The sequence below is a fragment of the Onychostruthus taczanowskii genome, unplaced genomic scaffold (assembly GCF_017590055.1).
Source record: "Onychostruthus taczanowskii isolate IOZ18803 unplaced genomic scaffold, ASM1759005v1 scaffold10, whole genome shotgun sequence".
Taxonomy (NCBI): domain Eukaryota; kingdom Metazoa; phylum Chordata; class Aves; order Passeriformes; family Passeridae; genus Onychostruthus; species Onychostruthus taczanowskii.
This window is the reverse complement of record NW_024496526.1, coordinates 5875755-5890331: the sequence shown is the minus strand read 5'-3', so window position 1 is coordinate 5890331 and position 14577 is coordinate 5875755. Positions and strand designations below refer to the sequence as shown.

At 36.2% G+C, this 14577-nt stretch overlaps 1 protein-coding gene across 5 annotated transcripts in view; it reads right to left on the bottom strand.

The window, feature by feature from the left end:
- Positions 1 to 14577, bottom strand: part of PTPN4 (protein tyrosine phosphatase non-receptor type 4) — a 103775-nt gene that overhangs the window by 19278 nt on the left and 69920 nt on the right. For all 5 annotated transcript variants that reach the window (XM_041404377.1, XM_041404359.1, XM_041404351.1 and 2 more), the window contains exons 13-15: positions 12615 to 12683; positions 5797 to 5931; positions 4427 to 4585 (exon numbers count right to left, since the gene is read on the bottom strand). In XM_041404377.1, the coding sequence (XP_041260311.1) occupies positions 4427 to 4585; positions 5797 to 5931; positions 12615 to 12683 (363 nt within the window). The remainder of the gene's footprint in view (positions 1 to 4426; positions 4586 to 5796; positions 5932 to 12614; positions 12684 to 14577) is intronic.

Sequence of the window (14577 nt, the reverse complement as noted above, 5' to 3'; positions counted from 1 at the left end):
AGATGGTTATTTTATGTATTTTTAGAACCTCAAAAATGTAGTGCAGTAGAGTATATTGGCAGCTTATGTTTGCACCTGTTGCAGCATTTTTCTTGACAAGTAACTGTACACAGAATCAGCAAGTTCATGTTTTACCTGACATTCTTAAAAAATGGTTTTAGCATGCTTAACCCACTACTTCTGATCTGCAAGCACTTCATTGTAGACTAATAAAAATGTTCTCTGTGTTTTTGCATAATATGGAGAATTTCCTTTTGTTAGTCCTCTTGGAATAAAAAAAACTCTGTAGTTCATATTACATAAATATATGATTCATCTTTCATTATATGGATTTATATTTAAGAATTAAGAAGAACATTTGGAAAGGCTCAAAAGGGCAGCGAGCTCACAGTTCCCATTAACTTGGTTTGAATGCCAGTTTCTAAATACCAGCAGGATATGTCATCCTCCACAAGCACCCCATTAAAAGGTGCTATTAAGTCATTTAACGATTTCAGACAACAGCCCACTGATACCAGATCCATAAACCATCAAGAATGAACTTACAGGTTATAGCTAAATCTGAAGAGAATACTACCACCAAAAATAGGGGTGTCTGTTCTTTCACCCACATCCCTGGCTGCTTCCTCGAAGAACTGGTCCTCCTCCCTTGGCTAAGGCAGCTTACACCAAGCAACCAAAACAACTTTTTGGACCAACCTGGGTCCTCTATTTTATTTCAGGGCTGGCCACCATGCAGAGAGGGAAGGACACTCCCAGAGGCAAAAGGAGGATACTGCTCCTTTCATTATCAGCAAGCTATAGTGGTAACTCATCACAAAACTCCCTCCAAAACACACAGGTAGCCACATGAGCAGCTCCACTGTATTTAGTAGTCGTGCCTCAGTGAACTGTTAGCAGGGCAAGACTCTCAGTAAGAGACTGCACAAGGTTTCAAGTAGCAAATTTGAAAACCTAAGGCACACATCAAACCCTATACCATAAAATTTGTCTCTATGCAATTCAAGAAAGGCAGATCCCAGATACATGTTCAAAAATAAAAATCTCAGCAAAATTGAGTACACTGATTTCAAAAAAAGAAAAGATGAACCTCTTTCAAAAAGCACGAGAACTGGGAAATAGAACACTTCACTTTGAAATGCCAAACATTTTCTGCTTCAGTTTATAAAAAATTAGTCAATATTCTTAGAAAACAAAACTGGTAACATTTTTGTCAGTGTATGAAAGAAAGCAGAACATTCTAAAAGATCCCAACAATATTTTCCTCTATTTTTCTGCTTTATTTCAACTTTCAGAAAATATTTTTTTCATGAAGTGTTACAAGAAAAAAAAAAGTACTAATTATTCAGTCTGATGTCTGAAGAACCTTATGTTCAAAACACAGTTGGGAAGAAAAATAGTACTTCTTAACACTTCTCAGTGCAAGCAACAGAAAAAAGAGCACATTTCATTTTTCAAGATAAGCAGCTTTTCTAAATTCATTTTTGTGGAGAGAAAAATATGATGATTGTCAACATTTGCAAAACAAATCTGCAAGGCAGCTATAAACTATTTAGACATCGACTTACAAAGGTCACCCAGAGATTTTTAGCTGCCTTTGCATTCATTCATTCAAGTCTGGCCAGCACAGATTACTCAGCCTTTTAAGTTATGTATTTTCCTGAAAACAATTACTCCTGAGAGTTTTAACCAAAGAAAAAAAGGAACAGAAAACACGAATAGAAACACAAAAGAAGTTACTCTGATAAAAGCAGAAGACGGATCTGATGTTTGACTAGATGTCTGTACATACATGCCAACAAACACAAGTAAATTCCTACCGAACACATAAACTTAAAGAAAAGATTTGAAAAGTTACTTAAATGAGCATTTTACAAGCAGCAATGCAAGTTCTGTAATATATTAGCATAATGAATTGTGAGAACTAACAATCAAGCCTCGGGCATAAACTTCAGTGCTTTATATTTGCCCAGTCAGCTTTGAATTTCCTTATGAATGCTCAGACAATGGCAGTGAAAGCAGCCTATTTTGCAGGCAAAGCAGCTCTCTGTTACTGAATTCAGCAATTTACATCATAATAAAATAACATACAAACCCTGGCACTGGCAAGCTTCGGGTATTTTTGTTACAGATATCCGGTCTGATCTTTTTAATATATTTAGCAAAAGTTCCATACACACCCCCATAAATGTATTAAACTAAACACTTATCACGTGCTTTTGGAATTTGAGGTTATAATTAGCTAAGGGAACTACGAGCACTATCTCTCGAATAGGATGTGCAGATGGAGAAAAGATGCGCTTAAAGGTTATATTAGCTATGCTATAATATCCTTCTGGACTGCACAGCATTTAGTGTTGAATAGGATGTGCAGATGGAGAAAAGATGCGCAATTAAAGGTTATATTAGCTAAGCTATAATATCCTTCTGGACTGCATGGAAATTGTTAATTTCTTTTGCTATGTTGATTCCAAACTCAGAAAGATCACCAAACCTACTGCCAGTCAGGTTAGCCCCTCTTTTTCACACTATAAATTTGATCAATAAATAAGACTTTCTGCCAAATTAGCACATGGACTACTCAAGTCTTTTCAGCCAGAAAGGTCAAATTGATTAAGAAATAGCTTTTTGAACTGTAGAATAGTATAGCTTAAAATTATATAGCTACTATGAACTTCATGTCTACTATTTTCCTTCATAAATGGCAAAACTTGAATCAACAACATCAGTTTAAACCTTCAAAAGACCTTAATGGGATTCATATATTTTTGAAAGTCAACGTCCTCATTCTTAGAAGTATCCTACACTAGAGAGCTATACTGAGATATTAAATTTTAGTTTCAAGCTTCCAAGAAGAGGAAAAAAAACCCCAAAAATGGAACCCCTAACACTTAGTGATGGAAGAGCAATACTTTTTCTGCTTGGGCATAAAAAGTGCAAGAATATGAAAAAGAACAACCATAGTTGTACAAAACCACTTCCTCTCTTTCTAAGACTAATTTCTATGGTGACTTACTAAAGAAATCAAGTACTAAATAAACAAATCCTAAGAACACTCAGGAAGAACTCCTACAACTTCAAGTAAAGGCATATGAATAAAAAAGAGTATTTAAAAATTGTGCTTTCTTCATGGTATCGTGTCATTTAGTAAGGTTTTCTCATTTCTGACTTCAGATGGAAGTCTTAGAATAGAAGGAACCTGATCCTGTGTGGCTTTTGGACAAGAAAACTGTAATATGAGAAAAGATTCTCATCCGTTCCAGTTCTGAGAGTCTTTTGGCACGTGAACGTTAAAAAGCCCACCAAAAAAAGGATAATTTACATGACTAGGTCAAATTAATATTACATAACCCTGAAAGTTAAGTAACTAGCTGAGGGTCAAACTGTAACTGTTGTAGTCTATTGTAAAAACATCATGTGCTATTTTATAAAACTTTAAGAATTTTGCATTCTACTTCCCTCCTAAAAACTACACTTAGTTGTTAAAACTGAAAGTACAGTCAGTCTAAGCAAGATTTTAAAACTGTATTTAAATAGTTTCCCAGAGTATTTTTTTCCTGAGACATACAATTTGTTTATAAACATGTTATTAGGTATGTGCTGCTTTACAGTTCTCAATTGATTTTGAAACAGTTTGTTCAATTTCCCTGCTAACAGAGATTATTATACAAAACTATGAGAGCCTATCTGGCATTACATGTTCAACTATACTAAGAGGGTACTGGCAGTGATAAAATGGTATATATTGAAGTATTTTTCCCCAATTAATCTGTACTCTGACACAATTTATTGAGTATTTCAGTTTTTTTGTTTGTCTTCCTTCTGGACCCAATACACAATAATTCTTTTGCCCATTGTATCCTATGGTAAGTAAGCTTACCGTATACACCATATAAAGAATATTCAGCATTATCAAAAAAAAAAAAAAAAAAGCCTGACAGTGTCAGCTTAAAAGAATAAACTGTGTAACAATATACCAAATACACTAGCAATGCCCAAATGCCCAGGTGCCAAAAAGGTATTTTGACTACATAGTTTGTAAAGATCACTTCTATGCCTTGACAAAAAGCAATATTTCCAGACTTGTGGGAATTAAAAATTTCTTCAATTCTATCAAAAACCCAACTTTTGATTCCACATCCAGACACTGATGGTCACATTACAGCAAACCCACAGCTTGGTGTGGTGGGGATGGCATTGTAATCCTGAACCGGGAGTATGTCAGACACAGGTCTTCAGTTCTGTACCATTAGCTCTTTCTCACAGTAAGACCTGCACTAATACCCCTAAATAACAACCACCTTTTTATTAGACTGCCTGGCTCTCCCTGACCCCACATGTAACAATATATTCTTCAAGGCCAAGAACTCTCACTTCTCTTCTGCAGCCCTGCATGCCACAGTGGCGTGATAAGAGCAGAACTTACGGGGATGATTCCAGGATGATGCTGTTGGCCTGGGTGGAGGATGGAGATCTGTGATTTACAAATACTTCACTGGGGGAGGTGTGAACCACATGATCCACTAAATGTCCAACTGATGAGGGTCGTAATCGGGCTCCTTCTTGAGTGAAGGCAGAGTTGCGACTAAGAGAGAAAGCAGAGCAGTGCAATGTGACAGGAATATTATTGTTAATCTACATTTCTGATACCACCCACTAAAATGGGATGCTAAACAAATTATTTCCTCTCAGTGCAAGCACATGTTCATACACATATTTTTATTAAAATTTCAAAAATCACTGAAACAAGTACATGCTGTCAGATCAACATGTATTTCATTTTATAAGTGTTCAAAAATTATTTTAATAAACACTAAGGGCTGTTTAAAAAATTTATTCAGTTTTAATTAAAGAAGCCTGAAACAATTATGCTCCAATGAACAAGCTGCCAGCCCAGTCAGCAAGAAGAGCAATGGATTCCTAAGAAGACAAATCTTGACTCTGTTCATGGCAGAACTTAACCTGAATCCATTAAGATGAACAATTTATCCCCTGCATCTTCCCCTAGAAGAATCATAAGCTTTGCACTGAGAGTCCTATAATCTCTGGAATCCAGTATTTTCCCATTTGAAAACTAGCACGACAATATTACAATTCTTTTAAACATATATGATTAAGTTTGTTGTGCTTTAAGCATCATTATTACACAATTTTTCAGTAATTTTTAAATGCTACAGGTATTTACCACATTGATCTTGTGAATAATATGCTGTAGAATCTTAAAATCTTGATGTCTATGTAATACAAAATTGAATAATACTGATTCTTAAGCAAGTTTCAGCACACTGATAAAATTGGTAACCTTCCAAAAGAAATCAGCAATGTTTTTTCACTAACTTAATTCAGAAGGATCTATCATATGAAAAGTGAACATTGAAAGGAAAGGCAGAAAAATTGATAGGAATAAATCTGCAAGGATTTCCAATAAAGTAATTTTCCCCAATGTTTAAAAAAGTGGTATTAAATGAAATATATTATTTTTAAAATATCACACAGATTTTATCATCAGGGTCTTTTTAAACCAAATCAATAACTTAGTTTTAACTGCGCTTGAGGAAACTCAAACTCTCAAATTTAGGGTAGTGTGATACATCCTACACATTTTATAGGTCAAGTGAGAAGCACCTAAAAAAACTGTTTTTGAATCTGAAGCTAAGTGTTACAGAGAATCATTCAGCACACATTTTTTGAAGCTATTTGTCTAAATAACACAGGAATCCCTTTATTACGCAAGTAGGTCACACACATTAGAGGCAGAGAGTCACTTGTAGGGAGAGAAGATTTGATGCTACTCACTGATTTGGGGTTCCAGGAGGGGACCGTGATGGGAGGCTCTGTGTTTCCAGCCTATCGTCAGACAGCGAGTTCCTACTCACCACTTCCCAATCCATCCCACTCATTACTTTCCGTGCCAGGGGTTTACTGGGGGATCTAGAAGAAGAAAGCCAAATGACTAACCAAAAATTGTATAATGTAAGAACAAAATTATATAAAACTCACCACAATGAAACTGATGTTCTATCACAGGAAACCAAATGATATGTAATAAAGGAAATGTAAAACTGCAAAGCTGTATTTACATGGGCAGTTCTATATTTTCTCCATCTACTGTACTTCATTTAAGGCACTTGGAAAAGAATGCCATTGAAATACTAATAAACTACTGTTGGCTGTGAGGGAGACAGCCCTAAACTCACTAGATTTTTAATGCCTCAAGGACAATCTGACTCAAACAGCATAATCACTGAGAGATCTGAACTTATTAAATGTAGAACAAAACCAAACAAATAAACAAGTTAAAAAATCCCCTCTAAGTAACACAACTGTTTAGCCACCTCAGGAAAAAGAAAGCAGTGAAAATACTAGGCCAAAACACTCCCAAAGACTTTGAAGAACTGAAAGTGAGGTAATCAACAACATGGCAACAGAGTTACAAAGTTTTGTTTAGACATCAGGGATTTCCATCAAGACCACATTCTTTCTCCCAGAACGCACCTTGTCACTTGCCAGGCAGATGCAATAATATTACTTAACTATTTAAACTTCTTTGTGGGTAACAGAACTTCACCTGGTTTTGTGACAGAAATGTTTTTCAGGTTAAAGGTCATTCTTAGCAGTGCTTTCATACAAAAGGAATTCTGTTTTCTACTTGTTGCCTTCTCTTGACATGAACAAAACTTTTTCTTCCCATTCTCCAGTCATTGCAGGATGCCTACAATCTCCTGCTGTTTCTTTCACCTCTTAAGCACAAATGGAACTATGCTTGCGATCTCTCATGAAATACAACATTTCCCTTTATTATTGGAAAGCAGCAAATGAATCATCTGTGGTTGCTTTTTTCTTAGCGCTGCATTGGACGGTTCAGTCATCCTGCAACTAAAAACACACCCAAGACTTTCGCAGTTTGTTGTTTTCAACTGAAAATTCTTCAGCTAACCACAAAAATAGTTTTAAACAATCCATATATGTCTTGTATATTTTCTTTTGCTAGGTTTTTACTTTACTTCTACTGCTTTGATGGTGTTACATAGTTCAGATTCCTCCTCTATCATTATTCAACCCTGTAGCTGCAGTGATACTGAATCTTTTGTGACATGATAATTTCATTTCCATTTGCCTTCATATTCTATCACTAAATTCTCCAGCTTGGCACAATGAGGTGATAACATACTATTGTACGAGCAGTACAGCTCCATAGACCCAGACCAAAAAATAATTTCTGCCTTCACTGTCCTTGTGACACATGGTAACTGTTCCCTATCTTCGTCATTATTACTGGTTTACTGAAAGAGTGACTCCACAAAGAAGGAACTTTGAGAAATTAAGGAACTACCTGTACACAAACTACATACTCTGAAAACGGGAAACCTGCTAACCAATATATTTTTGTTTCTCAGAGAACTTAAAACTCAATGCAAGTCACCACCTTGAGCAGATAATATTGTCCTTAACATTACCAAAAAAATCTACAACAAAAACCAATCAAGTACTATATTGAATAAGCTTCATAGACAGAAATAATGGAGTACTAATGGAGTGGTGGTGTTCTTGTGAAGGGTTTACTTTTATTTTTACCCCACCAAGCAGTCCTAAACATGCATAGCATTCTGCTTTACTGCTCTAAAATCTTACTGAGTAATAGCTGACAAATTTCAGCTATTCTAAATAATAGCTGAAATTTCTATTCTAAATAATACTACTTCAGGTGTTATTTCACCTGGGGGAAAAAATCTAATAGTGTATTGATATTTATAAAGAGGGAAAATACCAATTAATTCGTCAGGAGAAGCACATCCAGTTTCTTAGCACGCTCCACTGTATTTAAGGAATAATAATTTGATTTGAAAAATAATTAGCTTGGTATCAGATCAATTAAACCAAAATTCCAATTTACGTAATTTGCTTGAAATGTGAGCAACTCAAACCACTTTGCTATCTTTCTTCACAAACATGTACATGCAAGCAGTTCTGAACAGGTAAAGGAACATGCAACTGAAATAGCAGAACTGAAATGCATGTCTGATTCTAGCCTTTCTTTATTCTCTTATTGATCAGGGCTCTGATTAGCTGGACCCTGCTGACACTCAAATCATCTGTCTGCAGCCAGCAGATGAGCACCAAGAAACAGCTCTGCCAAGAGGTGGATTCTACTACCAGCCAAAGAAAAGCCTGAGGGAAAAATGCAGAAGAATGTAATATAATCAATGCTGAATTAGGTAAGTGCAGGACTGCAGATACAGTATTTGCTGACAGACACGTAAAGGCAATTACTGACCCTCATTTACCTTCAGTGAAAAAGCAACAAATGGAATGTAAGAAAGTTGGAGGGGGGGCTTTTCTTTATTTAACATGCAACAACAGTATAAGTGGACCATCCTCGCCTGTGTGAAACTAGATAAATTACAAAGAGAGACACAGGAACATACAAGGGCGGGGGAAAAAAATTCAAGTTTTTCCAAAAGTTACATTTTTGACTCCTTCAAAAACCCCCACTGCTTTGTATCTTAAGCCGAAGTCCGTAACTTTATTTACGTAAACTTCCTCAATTGATACAACAAAGGAACACAACTCCAAAAGGAGCAAATCATCACGTTCTTCCCTATGAAAACATCCAATGTCAAGAAAACACTCACCTTTTATTGTGGATAGGGTCTGATCTTTCAGAAGATCACCTTACCACCATGATAAACAGCTGCAGCGTTTATCACCAAAGCTTCGTCTCAATTATTTTATTAACAGCTCTAACCTCAGAGTCCCCACCCACTCATGTTTGTTGCCCCAATTTCCTGTCTTTGCAGAAATTTCAAAGAAAAAATTACCACACTGCAGAACTGAACTTCTTAGTGCTGTGCCAATTTTAGTTCTCCTGTCAACACTTCTAAATCCAACAATAAGGGTTTAGTTTTTTTTTTTAATTAACATTTAAGATTTGTTGTGAAATATACCTACAAATTTGTCCTTTATATCTGATTTCTAACAATATTAAAATAATTTTCTCACACCAGAGTGCAGCTGAGGAGATGGGAGAGGAGAACGAAGATGCATAAAACTTTGAAATTTTGGAATTTTAAATTTCACCTCTGTCTGCTCAGCCTAGATGCTTCTATTGCACCCAGCACAGGCCACTGATAGTTGACAGAATAAGCCATTTTCAGATTTAATTTTGGTGTACCTGCAGAGACATTCCCAAAAGTTGGAAGCAGTCCCATCTACTTGAGTAGCAACAGAAACTGAAAACTTTATCTGCCCCCAAGTCTTATGAGCTGCAATGTTACAGCAAATACAAAAAATAAAGCTAAACACCCAAAACTGAGTAGCAGGGATGAAATTACATAATGCAACTAAAAAAACCCCATGACATTATATTAGCTCAGATACAGTACAGAAAAGCCTTCAAAGACAGAATTTGTTTGGCATCCACAGCTGAAGGGCTAAAATCTTGCAGAAGCTGGGAAAGAACAAAGGTGTTGTTTGGGAATACAGGTGGGGATTTAAAAAGTAATTTCTGGCCCAAAAAGAAACATAACCTGAAGCTACAGCCTTGCTTTGTATTTTGACAAGGAGTACAGGGAACACATTTCTCAGCGAAACTGACAAATACTGCTGCAGACCAAGAGGCTAAAACTATCAACAAATCTGCAAGGTATATCTCACAAATAACATATGCAATTTAAAAGCACCTGACAAATTATTTAACAGACCTGAATAAGTGCATAACTGAAGCAAGACTGAATTTTTGGCAACAGAGACTCCAATTTTTGATAGGGAGTTTGCAGATACAAATGACTGACACCCTCTCACTCAAACTCCCTGCTCTCAGCTCCCCGTGCACACCAGAACTGAGCAGCCCTAGAATATTTTGCAAGGATTCTAAGACAAAGCAGTGCCCTTTAAGAATTCTCTCAATTCATGACTTGATTGAACCTTTTTAACTCTTATTATCTACTTTTATTAAGTTTCTGGTAATTCTTATGGGGTTTCGTGGATTGAAAATATCCTGCAATAAATGATGCCAAGAGAACAGCTGTAATGAAAATTATTTAAAAAACCCCCAAATCAACAAAAAAACCCCAAACAACAACAGAAAACCAAAAACCAACCAAACAAACCACCCACAAAAATCCTAAACAATAAGCAATAGTGTTCAGAATGCTGAACTTGGTGCTGCATAAAGATTAAGAAAACAGCACCTACATAATGTATGTGATTTATTACAGAATATATCCTTCACAGTAATAATTCCATGTTTAAAGGTTAAATGTAAATGTTTCTACAATTTAGAAAAAAAATCCTTCATCTAATTTCAAAGTAAAATCCCGAGAACAAACAGCTAAGCCTGCTTCCTATAGGTTAAAATTGCTTGTTTTATTTAACTGGCTGTTAAAAAAATTTATTTCCCTGTCTCATGCTCTGCACCCACGTTCCACTCAGCATGCAAAGGCCAGAGCAGCTAGTCATTACTCGTGACAACATTTCCCAACTTAGAGCAAACAGATCACTCTAGTAACATCTCAGTGTAACTCTCTATGTTAATTTTCTTACCATGAAATGATTCAAAGGTTTGCTTGGACAGCATTAGCTCAAGTAAGGCAGTTTCTAATTAGATACTGTTAAGAAATCCAAATGTAAATCTAGATAACTCTATAAAAAAACCACTGAAAACATTTCTTTAACTGACCTTGAATAAATCTTCTTATGTAATAATAATAAAAGCAATAGCAATTATTTCAAATTATGTGCCCACCTAATTCTCAAGAAAGGTCTGAAAGGCCACCAAAAGAACCCCACTGCCTGAGAGCTTAAAAAGCTGTTCAATGCTACCATGACTTTGTCTGATAAAGACACACCATGAAAAAGAAAGGCAGGTTCCAGGAGTAAAACCCACACTATACCTGGAAAATCTTAGAAAACAAAATTTATCCTCTGTACGAATACAAAAGGGCTGACATCTACTCAGCATGTCAACCTGAAATGCACATGTTTAGAAGACAAAGAATTAATGTTCTTAAATTAAGTTTCTTGAACAACACTGCGTTCCAGAAATGTCTTCTCTTTCAAGCTTTTTTCACTCTTGAAAATATTAAAGGTCTTTAAAATTGAAAATAAATTAATTGCACACTGTCATGAGGAAGACAGAAGAAGAAACAGTGGATTTGCTAAAAACCTTTTGAGATGTATTTGTTACAATACACCATTATTTAATTTCACTGATATAAACATATATGCCTCAGACATCAATAATCAACACTTCTTAGAAACTCAAAATATGTGAATAAATGCTTTATTTCTTAATAAAAAAGCAACAGTGAAAAACCAAATTCCTGAGGATGGGAGAGCCAAGCATTTTATGAACTAAAAGAAGCAAAGATTTATGAAAATAAGAGCAGTTCCAGCCATGGCTTTTGATTTTATCGACTTCATCAATTTTATCCAACTATATATTATAAACTACAAGTGACCCCCAGCAGCCCTTTCTGGGTTTCGCTGCAAAGGGAAGAGTGCCATCTACTGCATAAGAGTTCCTGAAATGATAAAAATACTCCTTAAAACAAACTGTCAGCTCTCCTCTATTCTCCTGACTTGTGGGGAATTGCCAAGTTTAGAGTGCAACAAGAAAAACAATTTTTACCTGATCCACAATTGTCATTTAGTGAAGTAAAGCTCACCTGTCACAGGGCTGAGTCTCCCGAGTACTAAAAAAAGTTCACTCACATTCCCAAAGTAGATTAAATGGAGTAAAAAAGAATTTTACACAGGAAAAAATGGTTTTATAACATCTCCTTGTTGAACCAGCATGTTACAGCATTTCTGCACCCAAACCTAACATGGAGCTATCTATACATGGTGGGCTGAGCTAAAACCCAAATTAGATTCTAATGCACAGAGGGAAAGAAGTGGTAGAGACAGGGAAGGAAAACAAGGCAGAATTTACCAGTGCTTTGGAAACAGTGTCTGCAGGCACTTGGAAAGTTTGCTGGACTTACTACTAGAAATCTGCAAGCACAAATTTGAACTCCAGAGTTCCTTAAGGAGCAAAAGACATTTCAGATCTTGGTAAAAGTAGAAACAAAAAAAAGGACAGGGCTGCCCCCTCCCCACAAGGATTCTGTTAATGATCAGACCAAACTGCCAGGTGGATGTAGCAGCTGCTTTACTTTGGAAAACAGCATCATAATTTCTGAAGAAATAACTAAATTTATGGTTTGAATCTTTTATTGCAATCACGAAACTGCCCAGGAGCCTGGAATAAAATTAAGTAATATATTTCCTGGTTAGCCAGCTACTCTGTGACCAAATACCTTCAGAAGCAGCTCACTTTTCATAGTAAAATGCCTCACAGAGATTACAGTGATAAAGCTCTTCTCACAAGTAAGACTCACTGTACTCATTTCTAAAGGAAATACACGTGTACAGTTGCAAGATATTATTACAGACAAAAATACCCATTAACTCAGTATTTTAATGGAGTCTTTTAACAGCAGGAGACCATTCTTTGTAGTAAAAACAGCACAAAGAGAGCTAATAAATGTAACAACAAACTGTGTAGACTGAAGCCTATCCTGAGTTTTTAAAATATATAAATGGGGAAATATTAAGGAATACAAACTACTTACCTTGCAAATACCCTGTCTTTATTTGCTCTTTCTTTACCATACTGCACAGACTGGACCTCTGTTCTCCCACTGGAAAGCAAAACAAAATCAAACCGCTAAATCCAGTATGAGTGAATGACAATTTATTTTTTTAAATTGAACCATCTCAACAAAATGCCTAAATTCTATTTTCAGTCATGCTCAAGCAATTGCCCTAGCTTCAGTACAGCATAACCTAAAAAAGCATTTGGTAGATCTTCTTTCCAAATAATTTTAGATGTAACAAAAGCTTTCCTTTCTGTATGCTTTTTTATCCAAAGCAATAAGAAATCTCTGCTTGGATCTTTGGGTAACACTTAATAATAGTTCCTGTTATAGCCACTATTAAAAACTTACAGCATCTCTTCCATGCTCCTCCTAAACTATTCCCTGAATTGCTAGTGACTTAGTTGCTACTTAGTTTAGCAAAATAACACAAAAAAATTACATGATAAGCACATCAGGATTGTATTCTTCTATGCAACTTGTCAAAACTAAGTTTAGATCTTGAAACTTGCTGACTTTTCACATACGAACAGATGTCTTGTGTCAAATCAAAGATTCTTTATAAAATTTCATTATTTCTCTTCTAGAAAAAAAATACATTTTTTGACTATCTATCAGCACTTAAGAATTGGTGATAAGATACCAGCAACACTTGCTCTTGTAGCCACTTCTCCATTAATAGCTCCAGAACAAGCACAGAGTCTCCTACAAGAATATTTACGAAACCAAAGAATCAGCTATTTCCACCTTCATATTACAGAACTACTGGATCTTGGGCTTGTGAAGACCTGTATTTTACTGACTCCTTTTGATCACACAGATGTTGGCTAGAAGTCTCTAGTCCAATTTCCTGCTAACACTAGGTCACCTCTGGCCATGGCTTTGTCTAGCTGACTTTTCAAAGCCTCCACTAACAGAGAACCCAGAGCCAGTCCAGGTAACTTGTTCCAGAAACACAGCCCTAAAAAACCCAAACACTTTGCCTCATGTCCACCCAGAATCTTACGGTGAAATCTCACCTGCCTGTTACCAGCACCTTTGGGTCCATCAATATTGACATTACCCTTGAAGCCAGGTAACTTGTTCCAGAAACACAGCCCTAAAAAACCCAAACACTTTGCCTCATGTCAACCCAGAATCTTATGGTGAAATCTCACCTGCCTGTTACAGCACCTTTGGGTCCATCAGTATTGACATTACCCTTGAAATAGCTTTAGGATTGCTGCTGAACTCCCCCTCAGCTTCCTCTTCACCAGATTAAACAAGCCTAGTGCCCTCCACCTCTCTTTGTGGGCCATGTTATTCCTGTTATGCTGCCTCTCAACAAGCTCTCAAACTACTTGCAGAAATTCCAGCCTTTTGGCTGTTCCAGCAACTTTAACGACCTTCTTCATTTTTATGCAGTTTCCCTTTTCATCTTATGTTAACTTAAGTTGAATGTCATCATCAAAGAGCTATTCTGTAATAGTAACCACAATGATTCAGGTTCAAAATCCTTACAGAAATGAAAAAGCTCCCTGAAATTCTCTACAGCAACACTGAGTTAAGTCTCAAAACACTGTTCAGGATCATAGAATGCTGTTTCTGAAACGGGTACTGTGAATGCTGGTCAAAAACAGATGCTATAAACAGTTAGCCATTGAATTACTTTCCTCTTTATACATTTATGCAATTCACAAGTGTGACAGAAATAGCCTGTTATTCTGTTTTCTAGCTTTTCATCATGTCCCTTTGTACGTCACAGACACTGCTGCCATTCTAGATGGATGATTAGTAGCAGCTCTGATATTCTCTGTTTCAGGCATGATTTAAACCACTGGCATTCTGCATTACTTGCAGAGACAGTTAATTCAGTCACTGAACAGAGATGTTTTTGGTTTTTTTAAAATAAAAAGTATAAACCCCCCATTCCAGCATTACAGGGATTATAGTTATTCCA